General features: G+C 42.5%; 1 protein-coding gene across 6 annotated transcripts in view; it reads left to right on the forward strand.

The window, feature by feature from the left end:
- Positions 1-21,251, forward strand: part of STAG1 (STAG1 cohesin complex component) — a 363,241-nt gene that overhangs the window by 145,280 nt on the left and 196,710 nt on the right. For all 6 annotated transcript variants that reach the window (XM_074964074.1, XM_074964070.1, XM_074964075.1 and 3 more), the window contains 2 exons: positions 3,100-3,304; positions 8,550-8,701. In XM_074964074.1, coding sequence (XP_074820175.1) covers positions 3,100-3,304; positions 8,550-8,701 — 357 coding nt within the window. The remainder of the gene's footprint in view (positions 1-3,099; positions 3,305-8,549; positions 8,702-21,251) is intronic.

Raw genomic sequence — 21,251 nt, forward strand, 5'->3', positions numbered from 1 at the left:
GACATCAGCGTCCCATAAAGTGCGGAACCCATCCACTCTGGGGAAGGCCACTGTTCCGCCACTCCCTTAACACCAGGGAGATCAGGAAAAGCACTTGAATACGAAGACATCTTCAAAGAACCAAGATCTCTACGCTTGCTGGGAACCTGCACCTCTTGGGAGACTATTTCTCCCACTCATGACGTCACCATTACGAGACCCCTTACCTCCTGTTCCGATGGTTTCCACACCTCTGATGGAACCGGAGTCCGCTTTTTCATCCTCGGAAAAGTCGGACAATGGGCAAGGACCATCCATCCCCTACCACCAGTACAGGTACTCCAGAAGACAATCTACATCGTGTCAATATCTTCCATATCCACCACGGGGCCCGCCACAACATCCTCCAGATCCAGCATACTGGCCCTGTTGGGGGCCCTAGTCCCAATACTCCCCCTCACCCCCCAAACCCGTCCGGTCCCCAAGGGAAATTTCACCTGCCTCCCCATTAAGGGTGCCTTCGAATAGATGATCAGAGCCGATGCTGGAAGAGGAGCCTCTTAGCACAGTTCCAACGGTGCCACGGAACTGGAGAGATTTTCTTCTTCCTCACCAGATGAGGCAGTAACCTCAGCGTCCCCTTCGCCTCCAGATGACTTCAGAAAATTCCAGGACTTCCTCTGTAGAGTGGCAGGGGAGCTTCACATCCCCATAGAGGAAATCCAGGTTACACAACGTAAACACCTAGATACCATTCATTCATCTGCAGCAGCTTGAGCTGCTTTGCCAATCAATGATGCCATCCTCAAGCAAGCTAGGACAGTATGGCATACATTGGCCACAGGCACGCCTACCCCCAAAGCGGGGTTCCAGCTAAGGGGTCTGAGTGCCCCCCCAATTCAGTTGTGGTCCAGCAACACCCACTTTCCACACCATGCAACAAGAGGGCAAGAAGTTGGACCTTTCAGGCTGCAAGGTCTCTTCCTTGGCCAGCCTTCAATTCAGGATTTCAAAACCATTAGGCTTTACTAGCTAAATATGATTTCCTGAATTATAGCAAACTGGAGTAATTTACTGGAAAACTTCCACAGCAAGACCAAGCTCGCTTCCAGGTGATCATGGAGGAAGGAAAACTGGTGGCAAGAACAACACTTCAGTCAACGGTGGACATGGTGGATACATTTTCCAGGTCTATGGCTTTGGGCATAGTCATGTGGAGGGAGTTATTGCTCCACTCCCTTGGTTTCCCTAGGGAGGTACAGAACACCATCAAAGATCTCCATTTTGATGAATCTTATCTTTTTAATCAGAAAATGGATGATTCACTTCAGACCCTCAAGGATTCCAGAGTTACCCTACATTTGCTGGATATTTATACACCTGCCCTGAAGAATAGGTTCCGCTGCCCCACAATGCTACAAGTCCTCCCAGTTTTTCCATCAGAGACCTTGAGAGCCTCCACAGAAGCAGTAGAAGACAGAGATCCTGGCCCCAGGACCACCTTCACAGCCTTCCTCCATACAGGTGCAACCCCCAGCTAAAAGATATTTCTGGAATATTCTCAAGAGCCAGCAACCATGCCTACCACCATGCGACCACCCTTCCACCTTCCCTTTTCCCCCAAGCTTAAATGCAATAACAATGGACAAATGGGTGCTAAATGTCATCCACCATGGGTACGTGATTGAGTTCATCACACTACCTCATCTGCAGCCCCCCCCCGATCACTCCTCAGGGATCACACTTATGACAGCAACTTCACCCAAGAGGTGAGCTCCTTATTGCAGTGAAGAGTGATAGAGTGCGTTCCTGTGGAATATCAGGGCAAAAAGTTCTAGTCAACTTACTTCCTGATATCCAAGAACAATGGCGGATGGAGACCAATTCTGGATCTGCAGTTTCACAAGTCCAAGTTTCTTATGGTCACACTAACAGCGGTCATCCCATCCTAGAAAAAGGCATGTGGTTGTCTCTTGATATGCAAGATGCTTTCACATTGATGTCCATCTGGCCCATAGACCGTTCCTGAGGTTCATGGTCGGCTCGCCCCATTTACATTAGTGCTCTTCCATTTGGACTCACTACCATTCCCAGAGTCTTCACCAAGGTCTTCACTGAGGTTTTTCCATTCTGTGCACTGAATAAGGCAGTGTCTTGTGGGAAAAAAACATACACGATGATGTAATTAAAGACTGTATCTTAATGCATGTACCTGGGGAGAGGGGATGAATTAAGGTTGCACAGGCGACCAGAATTGTGGCATTTCACAGCTTTTATCTGCTTGACTTTGCAACCTTAATGTTCTTTTCGGTTTTTGTGTGCATATTTGATTTGTATAGAGAAAATATATTATTTTAGTGTTGGCTGCCAGATAGTAATTGTAGTGTGTGCAGCTTTCTTCTTCAATACTAACAAGTTATATGAAAATAAGAGTTTCACATCTGCTTATTTACATTGCACATTTCAGTCTGCTATGAGAGAGGAGTCCTAAGGGAATAATAGCATTTTGATCACATAATTAAAGGCTGTATCAAAATGCATATGCACAAGGAAGCAGACTTAAAGCTCCACAGAAACTTTAACTTTGGTATTGCCTGACTTTTGAGCATTTAATTCTGAAACCTTCAAATTTCATAGGGTTGTTTTGATGGAATACATAATCACAGATATTATGAGAGACGGCAGTCACTCTATAGTTAATGCTGCCACTGAGTTTATATTTTACATGTAGTCCTTTCACCTCTGAGGATAACAAAGCACTTGCAAACTGTATGTGCAGTGCCATTGAAATGCAGCAATGTCTGAGATGACGAGGTTGGGAGGATAGTAAAGGAGAGGTGACTGATCGCACTGAACTGAAGGTTTCACACTCTCACTCCTACCATGTAATGGTGACTAAGAAGTGGGACTAGAAAACTGGTTGTGTGCCCAGTGCAGTCAATAGTAAAGTTCCCATTGCTTCAGTGGTGCAGGATCCAGCCCTAAGAGAAAGGGAAATCCATATGCACAAGAGAAAATCATGTGTGTTTTCCTTTTTGTAGAATACAAATTCTGTGTATAAAATAGGATTGAATGGGAAGCATTTGTAATATAGAGTATAAACGTTTTCTCTTTTTTCAGGACAGTGGTGATTACCCGCTTACCATGCCTGGGCCACAATGGAAAAAGTTTCGATCAAACTTTTGTGAGTTCATTGGAGTGCTCATTCGACAGTGTCAGTATAGCATCATTTATGATGAATATATGATGGATACAGTGATCTCTCTTCTGACTGGTTTGTCGGATTCCCAGGTCCGAGCTTTCAGGCATACCAGTACTCTTGCTGGTAAGTAAGCACAAAGGGGGGAATTTTCCATATACTTATTGGCCTAAGTCTCTCCCCATTGAATTCAAAGGAAGTTTTACCATTGACTTCAATGGAAGCAGAATAAGACATACACGAAGTGCTTTTGGAAATTGCACTCAAATTCTAAATATCACACACATTTTAACTGTACTAAAGTTCAGTTTTCCTAATTAAACACATGTACATTAAATATAAAAAGTAGGAATTATTCAGAAGTATGTGTAAATATTAATAGACAATTGAGTTGTTTTCTGTTTCATATTTTTCAATGCAGTGGCTTATATTTATACAGCCTACTGTATAGCTTTCCAATTCTCATGGCATCTTTGATGTTTTAAAACATCATTTTTGTATGAATGTATTGCTTGAGAAAAATCCTTGACTGTCAGTCTGAAAACTGAAATGCTCTGCTTACCTCCCAGCCATATACAGTACAGGCAGTAGTAGTGCAAACTGTTACTGATGGTTCCCCGCAATGTGCCACGAACCGGTCCAGAAAGCTCACTTCGTGTCTCTGAAGGTTGCCACTTACAGTGAAGGCAGCTTTCTGACATAGACTCTTGTTCACAAAGGACTGAACTGAGATGAAGTCATTTCACACACACCATTGACCAACATTCAGTTCTTTTTCGAGTGATGGTCCATATTGTATTAAGAACATAAGAACAGCCATAGTGGGTCAGACCAAAGATCCATCTAGCCCAGTATCCTGTCTTCCAACAGTGGCCAATGCAAGATGCCTCAGAGGGAATGAACAGAACAGGTAATCAAGTGATCCATCCCCTGTCGCCCATTCCCAGCTTCTGGCAAACAGAGGCTAGGGACACCATGCCTGCCCATCCTGGACCTATCCTCCATGAACTTACCTAGTTCTTTTTTGAACTCTGTTATAGTCTTGGCCTTCACAACATCCTCTGGCAAGGCGTTCCACAGGTTGACTGTGTGTTGTGCGAAAAAATACTTTCTTTAAAACTGCTGCCTGTTAATTTCATTTGGTGCCCCCTAGTTCTTATGTTATGAGAAGGAGTAAATAACACTTCCTTATTTACTTTCTCCAAACCAGTCATGATTTTATAGACCTGTATCATATCCCCCCTTAGTCATCTCTTTTCCATGCTGAAAAGTCCCAGTCTTATAAATCGCTCTTCATATGGAAGCCATTCCATACCCCTAATAATTTTTGTTGCCCTTTTCTGAACCTTTTCCAATTCCAACATATCTTTTTTGAGATGGGGCAACCACATCTGCACACAGTATTCAAGATGTGGGCATACCAGGGATTTATATAGAGGAAATATTATATTTTCTGTCTTCTTATCTATCCCTTTCTTAATGATTCCCAGTGTTCTGTTAGCTTTTTTGACTGCTGCTGCACATTGAGTGGATGTTTTCAAAGAACTATCCACAGTGACTGTAAGATCTTTTTCTTGAGGGGTAACAGCTAATTTAGAGGCCATCATTTTATATGTTTAGTTGGGATTATGTTTTCCAATATGCATTACTTTGCATTTATCAACATTGAATTCATCTGCCATTTTGTTGCTCAGTCACCCAGTTTTGTGAGATTCCTTTGTAACTCTTCGCAGTCTGCTTTGGACTTAACTAACATGAGTAGTTTTGTATCATCTGCAAATTTTGCCACCTCACTGTTTACCCCTTTTTCCACATAATTTATGAATATGTTGATCTGTACTGGTCCCAGTACAGACCCCTAGGGGACACCACTATTTACTTCTCTCCATCCTGAAAACTGACCATTTATTCCTACCCTATGTTTCCTATCTTTTAACCAGTTACTGATCCATGAGAGGACCTTCCCTCTTATCCTATGACTGCTTACTTTGCTTAAGAGCCTTTGGTGAGGGACTTGTCAAAGGCTTTCTGAAAATCTAAGTACACTATATCCACTGGATCACTCTTGTCCACATGGTTGTTGACCCCCTCAAAAGACTCTAGTAGATTAGTGAGGCATGATTTCCCTTTACAAAAAACCATGTTGACTCTTCCTCAATAAATCATGTTCATCTATGTGTCTGAAGATTCTGTTCTTTACTATAGTTTCAACCAGTTTGCCCAGTACTAAAGTTAGGCTTACTGGCCTGTAATTGCTGGGATCGCCTCTGGCGCCTTTTTAAAAAATTGGTGTCACATTAGCTATCCTCCAGTCATCTGGTACAGAAGCTGATTTAAATGATAGGTTACACATCACACTCAGTAGTTCTTCAGTTTCACATTTGAGTACCTTCAGAACTCTTCGGTGAATACCATCCGGTCCTGGTGACTTATTAATATTAAGTTTATCAATTTTGCTCCAAAACCACCTATAATGACACCTCAATCTGGGAAAGTTCCTCAGAATTCATTTAGTTTCTCCTCAATGGCCTTATCATCCTTGAGTGCTTCTTTAGTATCTTGATTGTCCAGTGTCCCCACTGGTTGTTTAGCAGGCTTCCTGCTTCTGATGTACGTAATTTTTTTTTTTGCTGTTACTTGTGGAATCCACTGAGGGTTATATGCATGCACCATGCGTCCAGAGCTGGAGGTTTTGAAAGTAGTAGCATCTCTTGGTCCACGCACATGCCCTTGCTCCACCTCATGGTTTCGTCCGAGGTGATAAAGGCCGGGGTGGACCGACCACCCCTCAGTTCCTTCTCACTGCCTCCCTTCCTCTCCCCCTTCCTTCCCCCGGGACTATGGCCAGGATTCCATGCTTCAAAAGCTGTGTTTCCTGCCCGTGCTCCTTCTCTGAGTGAAGAACACCAGCGGTTCCTCTACTGCCTGGGTGAGGCACACATGGTGGCACTTTGCACCATCTGTAAGTCCCTCCTGCCCAGGATCAGGGAAGCCCGTGAGCTCTGCCTTTGCAAATATCTAATGCAGGAAGCAATGAGGCCCTGGGTGCACTAGGATCCCGGCCCAGGAAACCCCCCTGTACAGCAGCCACCACTGGCAGTGAGCACCCCTCTGAGCACCGCACATGCCTTGGAACCAACGGTACTGAAGACTAAGAACAAGTCCCGACATGAGAGCAGAAGACAGTCTCATGGGCATAAGAGCAGGTCCCCGCAGTGGACTGCTCCCAAGCACAGCGTTTCCTCCCCGAGCTGATCCACGTTGGGTGAGACGTTGCTCACAGAACCGGCTGGACTGGATTCCCCAGATGGAAGGTAAGGCCAGGCGCAAATGGGATCCGATGGGGATAACACCACACAAACAACCAGAACGCTCACTGGTACATGCACCACCCACTATGCTGGTGCCCACATGCCTGCCATACAGGCTGGCCCACCAGACACCTGCCAGGCCCCTTCAGCATCTCCACTCGTGCTCCATGGACCCCTGGCCACTCAGAGACATTCTTGACAGCAGAGGAGTTAATCCTCCCATCCCTGCTCTCTCCAGCTCTCTGTTCACCTGCAACATTCCTACTCCTAAGGATGAGCCCCTTCTGCTGCTGACAGAGAAGCCCATCTCTCTGACTCATCACAGCAGTCTGGTATGAACAGTCTTTCGAATCTGAGGAATTCTCAGAGCTGGACCAGTCATTTTCCTTGATGTTGCACCAGAGTCTTGGATATATGACCCAGACTTTCCTTCCCTCTGGCATATGACCCTACAAAAGGGGCCTGGTACTGTGTCCCATGGACCCCTCTTTTTGGCTGTACTGGGGACCCTGGGATCCCTGCCACAGACATCATGTACTATCTCAGGCTGCTAGCTCCACCGGTCCCGCCTGGCGTATCCTCGTCACCAGATGAGGTGATCATCCTTTTCTTGGTCTCTCTGCCGGATCATCGCTGACAATACAGGACTTGTTGCAGAGGGTAGCGGCAGACCTGGGAACCCCATTGGAGGACATTCAGGACCCACAACGTTGACTCCTGGACATCCTCCAACCCCACGGTGGCCATCCTGGAACTGGTGTGGGCCGTGTGGCACACACCAGCCACGTGTGCCCACACACTTATGTGGGTGAAGAGGAGATACTTTGTGCCAGCTAAGGGGGCAGATTTCTTGTTCCCCACCCATTCCCCAGCTCCCTCGTTGTCCAAGTGGCTGCAGAACGAGCAGGGTAGCAACTACAGAAGTCCACTCCTTCAGACAAAACAGCTAAGAGGCTGGATCTGCTGGCCAAGAAAGTCTATTCTTCTGCGGGCCTACAATTTCACATTGCCAATTTCCAGGTTCTTCTAGCCAAGTATGACTAACAACTACAATAGGCTAGCAGAGTTCAAGGACAAGATCCCTCTGGAACACCAGGAGCAATTCCAGGCACTGATAGACAAAGGGAGGTTGGTCCTCCAGGCAGCAGTACTTTGATGCGTGCGGGACTGGGTGGGCAAAAAAACAGACTGTGGTCATTTGCAGGAAAACGCTAAATCTCTCGTCAGTTTGTCATAAATAGAATTTCAGCAATGTAAAGCAAAAAAATTTTTTTTTTAAATAAAGGTTTTAATACTTACATTTAAGTGAGGGATAGAAAGAGATTTCATGTCTATTCTAACAGGAGTTAAAGTATTTTTTTTTTTACATGGTTTAAGCATGAGTTGTTTTATTCTTTTAGTGGTAAATATTATGTCGATTTCTATTTTTTTTTATATATATATATATATATATATATATATATTAACCGATGGTGTTGGGTTTTTTTTAGTATCATGGGGGAATCTCTTTTCCAGGATTTGCAAGATCTTAAGGTTTTTGTGGGTGGTAACAGGATAAAAATGCAAGAAAAAATGCGGGAGTGGGTATTTTGGGGTGGGACGGGAGCGGGATTAAAAAAATAGTTCCGTGCAGGGCTTTACTTCAGCTCTCTTGAACAGAGTTGTTATTCATATTCATTCTCCCTAGTGTGTCAGGATCAACACAGACAGTTTTCAATGGAGAAAGGAAAGTTATTTCCAGTAACTGGACTTCTCCAAGTATATTGATTCTGTAGAGCCACACTCACTTACTCACTTGCTCTCCTTCCCCAGCCGGGAATTTTAATGTTACTCTGAATATTTGGGAAGGAACAATGAGGGTTGTTTCTTATATACTCTCAGTTCTAATGTTTGGATCAGTGAGGGGGATGGGTGTGACCTTGATGGGAACTGTTTTCCAGATGGTTCTGTATCCATGTGTCAAGGGTTGCTCACGTCCCATGAGTGTGAATCTGCAGAGGCAATATGCTTGAGCTTCAGTTACAGGTGAGTAACGTTCCTTTATTTTCCACTCTTTACAGCTATGAAGCTTATGACTGCTCTTGTGAATGTTGCCTTAAACCTGAGTATTCACCAGGATAATACACAGAGGCAGTATGAAGCTGAGAGAAACAAAATGATTGGTAAGAGAGCTAATGAAAGATTGGAGCTGCTGCTTCAAAAAAGGAAAGAGGTAAGTCAAAGAACCAAAGCTATTTTCCTAGTTATATCATTCACTGTTCTGAAAACCTGTAAAAGAATATCTAATTCACAAGTTATTTCCTGAAAAAAATGTAGCCTTTTATAGTATTTATAATTTTGAAAATATGAGTGTGTTTTTTGTTCATAGTGCAAATTTTCAAATTAGTGTATAGTCAGCCTCTTGTTTACAAAGGGGAGCAAATCAATCAAGTACACCAAACAGATTTTTGAAATTTAAATTATTCATGCTTTCTTGTGCTGTACTTGGGGAGAGAGTTTGGTTTTGTGGTTCAAGCACAATATTAGGAAGCAAGAGATGAGTTCTGTCAAAGAATTTCTCTGTGGCCTCGAGCATATTACTTAGGGCTACATTGTCAAGTGTTGGATTTACACACACAGCTAAGATTGTAAGCAATAGCTCTTCTGCACATATAGAATGATGGCTATTTTCTAAGATTAATGTACGTGATGAGGAAGGCAGAAAATTAGTCCAGAATTGTGCATAGCATGCAGATTTTCGCTAAACATAGAAAAATGAGATTTTGAAGCGGATTTTGTGCTCCATCCAACTCTATTGTTTGCTTCTCCCTTCCCCCAGCACAACTGTAGCTCAGAGAGTGACATTACTTCTTTTTGCAGCTACTTTGAAAGAACACCAAACTAAGGGGATATTAAAGTCACTTGGTAAATGCCAGTCTGGTACTAGGTGAGAAAAAAACATTACAGGGATGACGTAATTATCCAATAATCAAGTATTAGATCCCCGGAAATTCAGAGTTAAGTTTGCACTTAAAAGAAATCAAAATATGATAAGTACGGAAGTGCACAAATAAGTCACCTGAACAACTTTAACTGTACCCTGTAGTGATGCCATGCAAAAATTATATGATTATGATAAAGGCATTTTAGTGTTTGTTGTCTTAGATAAAATTGATTTAAAAAAATAGTTTTAAAATAATTTCCCCCTCATGATATCACTACAATGCAGAGTTAAGGTTGGTTGGGTGCCTTAACTGTGCATATATTTTGGATTTTTTGAAGTGTAATCTTTAAGCTGAATTTCATTCATTTATAATGCTTGGGTTTGGGATATATATAGCTTCCCTGTGATGTTTTTACCCCTTTTCATAGATTTGAAGATCATAAGGTTCTATTGTGATCATCTAGTCTGAGCTCCTGTATAACATGGGCTATAGAAATTCTCCAAAATAATTCCTACAGCATATCTCAGAAAAACATCCAATCTTGATTTAAAAATTGTCTGTGATGGAGAATCACCACTAACCTTGCAAAGTTCAGTAGTTAATTACTCTCACTATTAAAAATTTACTCCTTATTTCCTGTCTAATTTTGTCTAACTTCAACTTCCAGCCATTGGATGATGTTATACCTTTCTCTGGTAGACTGAAGAGCCCATTATTAAATATCTGTTCCCCATGTAGATCCTGTAATCAAGTCACCCCTTAAACTTCTCTTTGTTAAATTAAATAGATTGAGCTCCTTGCGTCTATCACTATAAAGAATTTTTTCAAATCCTTTAATCATTCTTGTGGCTCTTCTCTTGAATTGTGGACACCAGAACTGGACACCGTATTCCAGCACTGATCACACCAGTGCCAAAATAGAGACAAAATAACGTGTCTACTACTACTTGAGATTGCCCTGTTTATCCATCCAAGGATTACATTAGCTTTTTTGGCCACAGCGTCTCACTGGGAGCTTTTGTTCAGCTGATTATCCACTACAACCCCTATATCTTTTTCAGAGTCGTTGTGTTCCATGATACAGTCCCCCATTGTGTAAGTATATGTAGTTGGGATTATTTTTTCCAGTGTGCATAACATTTATAAGTGCAAAGTAGAATTTCATGTGCCATTTTATTGCCCAGTCACCCAGTTTTGTGAGATCCCTCTGTAACTCTTCACAGTCAGCTTTGGATTTTACTATCTTAAATAATTATGTATCATCTGCAAACTTGTCTTTGCACTGTTCTCTTCCTTTTTCCAGATCCTTTATGAATATGTTGAACAGCAAAGGTCTCATTACAGATCTTTGGGAAACCTGGCTATTTATATTTCTCCATTGAGAAAACTGACCATTTATTTCTACCCTATTTTTCCTATCTTTTAGCCAGTTACTGATCCACGAGAGGAACTTCCCTCTTATACCTTGACTACCTAGTTTTCTTAAGTGCCTATAGCTCTGTCAAAGGCTTTCTGAAAATCCAAGTACACTGTATCCACTGGATCACCCTTATCCACATTTTTGTTGACACCCTCAATGAACTCTAATAGATTGGTGATGCATCTTTTCCCTATACAAAAGTGGTATTGACTCTTCCCCAACAAATCGTGTTTGTCTGTGTGTTTGATAATTCTGTTTACTATAGTTTCTACCATTTTGCTTGGTACTGAAATTACGTTCATCAGCCTATAATTACCAGTATCCCCTTTGGAGCCCTTTAAACAAAATTAGTGTTACATTAGTTCCCTTCCAGGTATCTGGTATGGAGGCTTGTTTCAGTGATAGGTTGCATACTACAGTTAATAGCTCTGCAATTTTTATATTTGAGTTCCTTCAGAACTCGTGGGTGAATACCATCTGGTCCTGGTGACTTATTACTGTTTAATTTATCAATTTGTTCTAAAATCTCTTCTACTGACACATCAGTGTGGGACTGTACTTCCGATTTGTTGCCCAAAAAGAAGCTGTTTCTGCTTCTCTCTCTCTCTTTATCTTCTTGCCAGCTTGTCAGTTCTCACCGATGTCCTGGCCTATTCATTTAACCCCTCTATCCTTTTCTAAATCCAGGGTCCTCTAATATTTAGTATGCTCCTTTTTGGTCCTAGGCTTTAGCCTTGGGAAGCATAAGCTGTTCTTAATCTGACTGGAGCCAAGTAGGGTGTATTTCCCTGTAAACAGATTCCAAGGACTCTTATCTGTGTCATAATTTTACGTTTCCTTCTTAGTTCCTTTAATAAAGTAGCTCTCAACTGTTCCAGACTACTGTACCCCTTTCAGGAATCTGATTTGTCTTGCATACGCTCAAGTTTCACCTCACTTAAAAACTACTTTCTTACAAAATCAGACTTAAAAATACAAAAGTGTCACAGCGCATTGTTACTGAAAAATGGCTTACTTTCTCATTTTTACTATATAATTATAAAATAAATCAATTGGAATATAAATATTATACTTACATTTCAGTGTACAGTATATAGAGCAGTATAAAGTCTGTATGAAATTTTAGTTTGTACTGACTTCTCTAGTTCTTTTTAATGCAGCCTGTTGTAAGACTAGGCAAATCTCTAGATGAGTTAATGTACTCCCTGGAAGACCTCTGCATACCCCCAGGGGTATGTGTACCCCTGGTTGAGAACCACTGCTTTAACAACCCCTTTTAATCTAATTCCATATCAAACAATCCATGTTAAACAATTACGTAGAAGGGCACACTGTACTTCTTAGAAATAATACAGATATTTCCCAGTTCATCAGACTGTTATTTAGATCATTCTGGGCAAAGAAAAGACTGACACAGATGTCAAATTTCTCAAAGGAACCATTTTAAAATTAAATGTAATTCATAAATTCATTAATGGATTTACTTGTAAATTCAGAGAAAATTTATTCTGGACTCAAGTTACAGGGAAACTCAACTTAGCCTTAACTATGGAACTGCAACTCCTGCCTCCATAATAGGTATGCAAGAAACAGGTAACATTTTACCACTTCTGCAGGAATGCATGACAAACCTGTCAAAAAGATGATGGCCACGTGAGATGCATGACACTTGGCAGGTACTAGTGTTCGTTGGTGAAGAGAATAGGGATCTGTACAGGGTTTGTATGGACCACAAACCCGACTATCTGTATTTCTAATAGTTACTATTACCATTACTATTACCTATCTCTTCCTAATAACTGGGATCCCCACCCACACAAGAGGATACTGTGACATCATCTGGACTGAGGTTCCCAACTATAGGATCGTTTCCCTCTGCTCCAGCTTGATGTTCTTTTTCCTTGAGACTTTCGTCCTTCTCAACAGCACAGAGGCAGTAAAAGTGAGGGTGAGATTGCTCTGCTGTGGCCCTGAAAGTCTCCTCTCCAGTTCAGCCACTCAGGTCTCAAGAATCTGTACTTGGTCTCTGAGGGGAATGAGCCAGGAACACAAAAGGCAATAAGAAGAGGCTCTTTAAATGCATTAGGAGCAAAAGAAAGACGAAGGAAAGTATAGGTCCTCTACTTAGCAGGGAAGGAAAGCTAATTATTGATGTCATCAAGAAAGTCAAAGTGTTTAATGCCTATTTTGTTTCAGTCTTCACTAAAGAGGCTAACGGTGACTAGATACTCAACGCAATTAATATTAACAACAAGGGGGAAAATAGGGAAAGAACAGGGTAAAGAATATTTAGATAAGTTAGATGTATTCAAGTTGGTAGGGCCTGATGACATTCATCCTAGGGTACTTAAGAAACTAGCTAAAGCAATCTTGGAACTATTAGTAATTATCTTTGAGAACTCCTGGAGGATGGGTGAGGTCTCAGAAGAATGGAGATGGGCAAGCATAGTACCTTTCTTTAAAAAGGAGAACAAAGGAATAAGAGATAAGTCAGCCTAACTTTGACATCTGGAAAGATACTGGAACAAACTATTAATCAGTTTGTAAACACCTGGAGAATAATAGGGTTATAAGGAATAGCCAGCACGGATTTGTCAAGAACAAATCGTGTCAAACTAACCTAATTTCCTTCTTTGACGGGGTTACTGGGCGGGGGAGGAGGGGCAATAGATGTGATATATCTTGATTTTATTTCAGAGTAGCAGCCATGTTAGTCTGTATCCGCAAAAAGAAAAGGAGTACTTGTGGCACCTTAGAGACTAACCAATTTATTTGAGCTCAAATAAATTTGTTAGTCTCTAAGGTGCCACAAGTACTCCTTTTCTTTTATCTTGATTTTAGTAATGCTTTGGACACAATCCCACATGACATCCTCATAAGCAAACTAGGGAAATTCGGTCTAGATGAAATTGCTATTAGGTGGATGCAAAATTGATTGAAATACTGTGCTCAAAGAGTAAGTATCAATGGTTCACTGTCAGACTGGGTGGGCATATCTAGTGGAGTCCCACAGGGGTCAGTCCTTGGTCCAGTACTATTCAATATTTTCATTAATGCTTGGATAATGGAGTGGAGAGTATGCTTATAAAATTTGCAGATGGCACCAATCTGGGAGGGATTGCAAGGACTTCGGAGTACAGGATTAGTATTCAAACTAACCTTGACAAATTGAAGAATTGGTCTGAATTTAGCAAGATGAAATACAGTAGAAACAAAAGCAAAATGCTACATTTAAGAAGAAAAAAATTAAATGCACAAGTACAAAATTGGAAATAACTCTTTAGGTAGCAGTACTGCTGAAAAGAATCTGGGGTTCCATTGGATCATAAATTGAATATGAGTGAACATTGTGATGTAACTGCAGAACAGGAGTGTTGCATGTAAGATATAGGAGTAATTGTCCTGCTCTACTTGGTACTGGTGAGGCCTCAGCTAGAGTACTGTGCCCAGTAAGGATAGATGTGGATGACATGGAGAGAATCCAGAAGACAGCAACAAAAATAAAAGATTTAGAAAACCTGACCTATGAGGAAAGATTAAAAAAACTGTTTATGTTTAATCCTGAGAAAAGAAGACGAGGGGAGGGAGGAGCTTGTCTTCAAATGTATTAAGTTCTGTTAGAAAGAGAACAGTGATCAGTTATTCTCCATGTCACTGAAAGTAGGGGACAAACTAATAGGTTGGCTCTGCAGCAAGGGCGATTTATGTTAGATATTAGGAAAAATCTTTCTAACTCTAAGGATAGTTAAGCACTGGAATAGGCTCCCAAGGCAGGACATTTAAAAAAAACAGGTTGGACAAATACCTGTCAGGGATGGTCTAGGTCAGGAGTTCTTAACCTTCATTGCACCATGACCCCCTTCCAACAACAAATTTACTACATGACCGCGGGGGAGGGCCAGAGCCCGAGCCCCGACTGCCTTGAGTGGGGGGAGTGATGCCACAGCCTGAGCCCTGCCGTCCTGGGTCAGGGGAGCGGGGGCCACAGCCCAAGCCCCACTGCCCTGGATGGGGGTGGAGCTTAGGCTTCAGCTTCAGCTCTGGGTCCCAGCGAAGTCTAATAGTGGCTGTGGTGACCCCATTAAAATGGGGTTGCGATCCACTTTGGGATCCTGACCCACAGTTTGAGAACCGCTGGTCTAGATTTATTTGGTGCTGCCACAGCACAGGGGTTTGGAATTAATTCCAGCCCTACATTTCTGTGATTCTATGAATTGGCATGTCATACCTTTTAAAGCTTTTTGGGCTGTCTGCTGAGTCAGGAAGACAACACTGCACTGGTTTGCACTTGATCCATATTTGTAAGGTTTTCTTTGCAACCAAAAGGACTGGAAACCTAAGCCAAAATTTTTAAGCCTCGGTGCCTAAAATTAAGCACTTCAGTCTATATTTAGGAACCTAAATAAAAGTGTCCTGATATCAAAAGACACCCAGCGTCTTCAGCCCAAATTGACTTCAGAGGTGCTCAGCACCTCTGAAAACTGGGCCACTTTAATTTGGGTCTAACTTTAGGCAACCAGGTTTTTAGATGTATGAATATATAGATTCTGGATTACATTTGTGCAACATCGAGTAGATTCTGCATCAAATTCCATGGACTTGAAAACTTAGAATACACAAGGCTCTGAAAATATCTCTGCTGAATAGCTCCCTTCTCTCTTGATGCATCTGCACCAATGAGATGATCGTGAGCTCCTGTTAACCCTTACTGCTGTTTTTTGTCCCTGCCAGGCTTGTTGGCGTCTCTCTCTTGTCCCTCTACTTGCTCCCTGTGATCCGCTAGCCAGAATTTTCAAAGGAGGTGTTTAGTGAACAGGTACGAGGTGGCTAAAGGGACAGCCAGTGATCATATGAATGTCTGTTCACAAGGACATTGTGCTTTAAAGATTCCTGAGAGGAGCCAGAGGTATTAGGGCACACCAGCATGCCCAAATGATTGACAGATATTCAAAACATGGGTGCCAGTTTGGCAGGCTACTTAGGGATATGTTGCTGTGCCCATACCTGCCAGTGTAGCATGTGCTGATAGATCATTAAGATGCAGATTCACCTGCACATAGAAAATCACCTGCTACAGAGTTGGACATGCTACCAACAAGCCTGACAGCGTCGCCTTATCTGTTTTGGTGATGGTCCCAAAAGATAGCAAAAAGAAGGTTCAGTTCCTCACTGAGAAATGTTGATGCAGGAACCAAGGCTTCTAGAGATTTGCTCTGTAAGATGAACACTGATCAGAAAAAAATAACTGACAGCGTCAGTGCTATGGGTAGGCCCTGGAGGATTATGAGGAGATCAGGGATGACAGAGGGACTTGCATGTACATTCCATATGACCATAAAGAGTTGTGAATGGTGAAGGGCCATCTAGCTAAGTTGAGGGAGAACAGCAGATAACTCAGTAGGTGGTCTAGACCATCATAACAAAGTCATGCAGGAGATTGCTGGTCTGGACACATTAGCAGTGAGCAGCTAGTGACAACATTAGCAGAAATAAACAGGTATTTTTTAATGCATCACTGGCTGGTTTTGTGACCAAAACAAAACGATTAGAGGCTTCTTTGTTGTCCTGTTGGTGTTCCAGTGTCTGTGTTTGCCAGTTCATTTCTTATTGACCAAGTGATCTTTATTGCTCCTTTGGTTTTCATGTGTTGGCAGTTTCTGCCAGTCCACAACTTGCTATCTTACTAGATCCTTTAGCTAGCTGAGGCGTCTGATGGATGGAGATTCTTACCTGGCCAACACTCCGTCTGGGGGAATTACCCGGGGGTGGAGACTGATCTGGTAATTTATAAGTAGATTCTGTATTTCCTCCTGGATATGAGAGAGGAACATCCAGAACTGGGCCAAGGGAGGTGGCAGGCACAAGGGAGATGCTTTCTTTTACTCGTGCCAGTGTCATGGCTGATGGTGCGGAAGCCCTGACAATGAAAAATAATCTACAAATCTCAAATTTCATCAACGGTTGGCTCAGAACATAGTCTCTCATCAGCTCTTAACCATGTTGAGATGGCAGAGACCAACATGTGGCCTCACGGGGGCATCCCACCTCAGGCTATCCCACCTCTGTGACTCAGCATCAACAGCACTAGTTGTGAAAGGGGCCAGTGCCCTGCTTCCACTTGCTACTGCTGCTCAACACAGTGGCCAGCTATTGTGGGTCCATTCTCAGCTAATCTCAGAGCCACTGTGGAAAACACTGAGAAAAAAAGGAGGAGTGAACCCTGCACTCTGTCCCGTGACCTACCCCATTGAATCTTGTAAATTGCAGCTCATTTCATTTACCGTTGATGGTGCCTCCTCTTGGGGATTAGCTCTGTCAGATGTCGCCTTCCTCTGGTGGTGTCCCTACCTGTTGTCCTTTCTCACTCCCAGGCCCATCTCCCTCTGGGAACCACAGCCTCCTCTTCATGACTCAGCGTTCCTTCCAGGTCACTGTGTAGTTCCCCCTTGCGTGCCCCACAAAGTATTTCCAAAACAAATTTTCCCAGCCAGTCCACTGTCCTTTGCCTGGTCTATGCCATGTGCTTAGGGGCCGTTAAGGGAACCAGGGCCCGACTTCTACTCTGGCTTCCAGCTCAGGGGCCCTCCAGTCAGCAGCTAAGGCCTGCATTGTCCTACCTTTCTGCTTTCCCCCTGAGCCTTTTCTACCTTCCTGGTTCCCCCCTGGTTTGCCAGCCTCCCAGTTCCCTTCTCCAAGGGAGTTACTGCAGCCTACTTCCTACAGCCCCCTTCTGCTTTCAGGGCTTTATACTGTTCCTTTCTAGATAAGCCTCCCTATTTAATCAATTCCCTGTGCCCTGGCTCCTCCTTCAGGTGCAGCCTGGACAGTTAGATAGGGCCAATAACCCCTTCCAGTCTTGTGTGGGGTGAACATCCCATCACAAATACTTACCTCATTTCTGCGTAAATTAACAGTTCATTTCAGAATTCCTCCTTGGGTTCCAATTCTTCCTCAGAGTGGACAGGGCTCTGTGCTCATCTTTATCCTCATTGTCCTTCTCTTCGTCTGCCTCATCTAGGATGACTCCAGCCATATGTTTCTGTTCATGTGGCTGACTGTCTGGGTCTTGTGCCTCAGCTGCTGCTTCTTTTGTATAGGATATGAGGTCAGCAAAGGCAGTGCTGATTGAAAACTAGCTCAGCCTATGCCTTTGCGGCTTCATGTGCTTAATCCTCTAATTTGTGTGTCTAAATTGTCTTGAGTTCGAAAATACAGTGTTGCCTATCCTTGAAGCCATGCCCACAATCCTGTCCTTTTGTGTATACTCATCCTTTTGTACAGGGGCTGTATGTGCCCAACTATCCCTTTTGCACTTATCCCTTGCTTGCACTGTGGAATAAAACGTGCCTATGGGGATTTGTGTGCGCATTTTTTTGAAAATTTAGCCCTTAACTCCTGTGTACCTCAGTTTTTCCATGTATAAGGTGGTGTATAATGATTTCTCTCCTCTCAGGGAAGTAGGGCTGCCAACCCTCCAGGATTGTCCTGGAGCCTCCAGGAATTAAATATTAATCTTTAATTAAAGATTATGTCGTGATGAAACCTCCGGGAATACGTCCAACCAAAATTGGCAACCCTAAAGTGTGAGGCTTAACTATTCATTTTTACAAATTACATTGAGATCTTCACATGGAAGGTAGTATAGAAATGCTAAGAATTATAAATGAAATCACTTGTTGAAATTATCTGGTCTGTGCTATGCAGGCGGTCAGACTAAATTATCATAATGTTCCCTTCTGGCCTTCGTATGTTGAATCTATGAAAAAAAGTTAATTATTTTTATATATATATAAAATATATATATATATAAAATTATTAATTATATATTAATATTAATTATTTTTAATATATATATAAAATATATATATATATATATATCTGTGCAATCTGTACTGGCAATCCTATATTGTGGCTTTGTACTGAAGATGTGAAATATTTTCATTCCTGCACTTTGTAGTGTTATACTTTGATATTAAGAAATGCTGTGAATGATAAAAAGGAAGAGTTAATGCCCTCCTTGATGGAATAGTTATGATTTTGTGTGATAAAGGCAGTTATGCCTTGAAAAAGGATTATGTAAAACGGGCACCTTCTTTCTCAGCAGATCTGTTCTTTTTGTGTAATCTTTTTGTGTCATATTTACTTAATTTAGTGACAAAAGTAAGATTTTACTGTTTTTTCTTGTTAGGCCTGGTCTACATACAATTTTTGTATTGGTGTAATTCTATCAATTGAGGGATACTTTTTTAGTCGTGGTTATACAGGAGCAATCCAGAGTGGATGCAGTTATACTGGTATAAATGTGCTTATACAAATGTAGCTTATTCCCCTTTCCATATGGGAATAAGATGTAGTGACATAAACATATTTATACCATTATAACTGTATTGACATTTGGGAGAGGGGGAGGTATGCCACTTTATCTGTAGTTTTGTATGTAGAGAAGCCCTAAGTCATGCAAAGCCAACACAGCTAAAACTGAGTGAGCTGGATTTTATTCACTTTTGCACATGATCAGTAGAATTACTTACTAATTTCCAGTTAGTTACACCTGTAAATCCCAATTGGAAACACCAGAGTTATACAGGTATAATTGGAAGACATAATTTGTCAGTAGATTTAATAGTAGTAATGGTGACATGCAAGATGTCAATAATTCATTTGAACTCTTCCCTGGGACAAGTTTTCAGAACAGGAACTCAAAAAAGCAATTTTTTTCTTGTAAAATCAGCATATTTGATACAGAAATCAATGAGGGAGAATAAACATGAATCCCCATTATGCCATTTTTTAAAGAGTCTGTTTTTACAGTAGATCTTCACGTTAGGGCACAAGGCTGGGTGTCAGGGGACTAGCCCCAACTTTAAGCACCTAGGTGCCAATTCTAGAAAGTTTCCCTATTCAGTAAAGCAATTAAGCATATCATAGATCATAGAATATCAGGGTTGGAAGGGACCTCAGGAGGTCATCCAGTCCAACCCCCTGCTCAAAGCAGGACCAATCCCCAATCAAATCATCCCAGCCAAGGCTTTGTCAAGCCTGATCTTAAAAACTTCCAAGTAAGGAGATTCTACCACCTCCCTAGGTAACGCATTCCAGTGTTTCAACACCCTCCTAGTGAAAAAGTTTTTCCTAATATCCAACCTAAACCTCCCCCACTGCAACTTGAGACCATTACTCCTTGTCCTGTCCTCTTCTACCACTGAGAATAGCCTAGAACCATCCTCTCTGGAACCACCTCTCAGGTAGTTGAAAGCAGCTATCAAATCCCCCCTCATTCTTCTCTTCTGCAGACTAAACAATCCCAGTTCCCTCAGCCTCTCCTCATAAGTCATGTGTTCCAGACCCCTAATCATTTTTGTTGCCCTTCGCTGGACTCTCTCCAATTTCTCCACATCCTTCTTGTAGTGTGGGGCCCAAAACTGGACACAGTACTCCAGATGAGGCCTCACCAATGTCGAATAGAGGGGAACGATCACGTCCCTCGATCTGCTCGCTATGCCCCTACTTATACATCCCAAAATGCCATTGGCCTTCTTGGCAACAAGGGCACACTGCTGACTCATATCCAGCTTCTCGTCCACTGTAACCCCTAGGTCCTTTTCCGCAGAACTGCTGCCTAGCCATTCGGTCCCTAGTCTGTAGCTGTGCATTGGGTTCTTCCGTCCTAAGTGCAGGACCCTGCACTTATCTTATTGAACCGCATCAGGTTTCTTTTGGCCCAATCCTCCAATTTGTCTAGGTCCCTCTGTATCCTATCCCTGCCCTCCAGCGTATCTACCACTCCTCCCAGTTTAGTATCATCCGCAAATTTGCTGAGAGTGCAATCCACACCATCCTCCAGATCATTTATGAAGATATTGAACAAAACCGGCCCCAGGACTGACCCCTGGGGCACTCCACTTGACACCGGCTGCCAACTAGACATGGAGCCATTGATCACTACCCGTTGAGCCCGACAATCTAGCCAACTTTCTACCCACCTTATAGTGCATTCATCCAGCCCATACTTCTTTAACTTGCTGACAAGAATACTGTGGGAGACCGTGTCAAAAGCTTTGCTAAAGTCAAGAAACAATACATCCACTGCTTTCCCTTCATCCACAGAATCAGTAATCTCATCATAGAAGGCTATTAGATTAGTCAGGCATGACCTACCCTTGGTGAATCCATGCTGACTGTTCCTGATCACTTTCCTCTTGTGTAAGTGCTTCAGGATTGATTCCTTGAGGACCTGCTCCATGATTTTTCCGGGGACTGAGGTGAGGCTGACTGGCCTGTAGTACCCAGGATCCTCCTTCTTCCCTTTTTTAAAGATTGGCACTACATTAGCCTTTTTCCAGTCATCTGGGACTTCCCCCGTTCGCCACGAGTTTTCAAAGATAATGGCCAATGGCTCTGCAATCACATCCGCCAAT

This window comes from Natator depressus, chromosome 9 (genome assembly GCF_965152275.1).
Source record: "Natator depressus isolate rNatDep1 chromosome 9, rNatDep2.hap1, whole genome shotgun sequence".
NCBI lineage: Eukaryota > Metazoa > Chordata > Testudines > Cheloniidae > Natator > Natator depressus.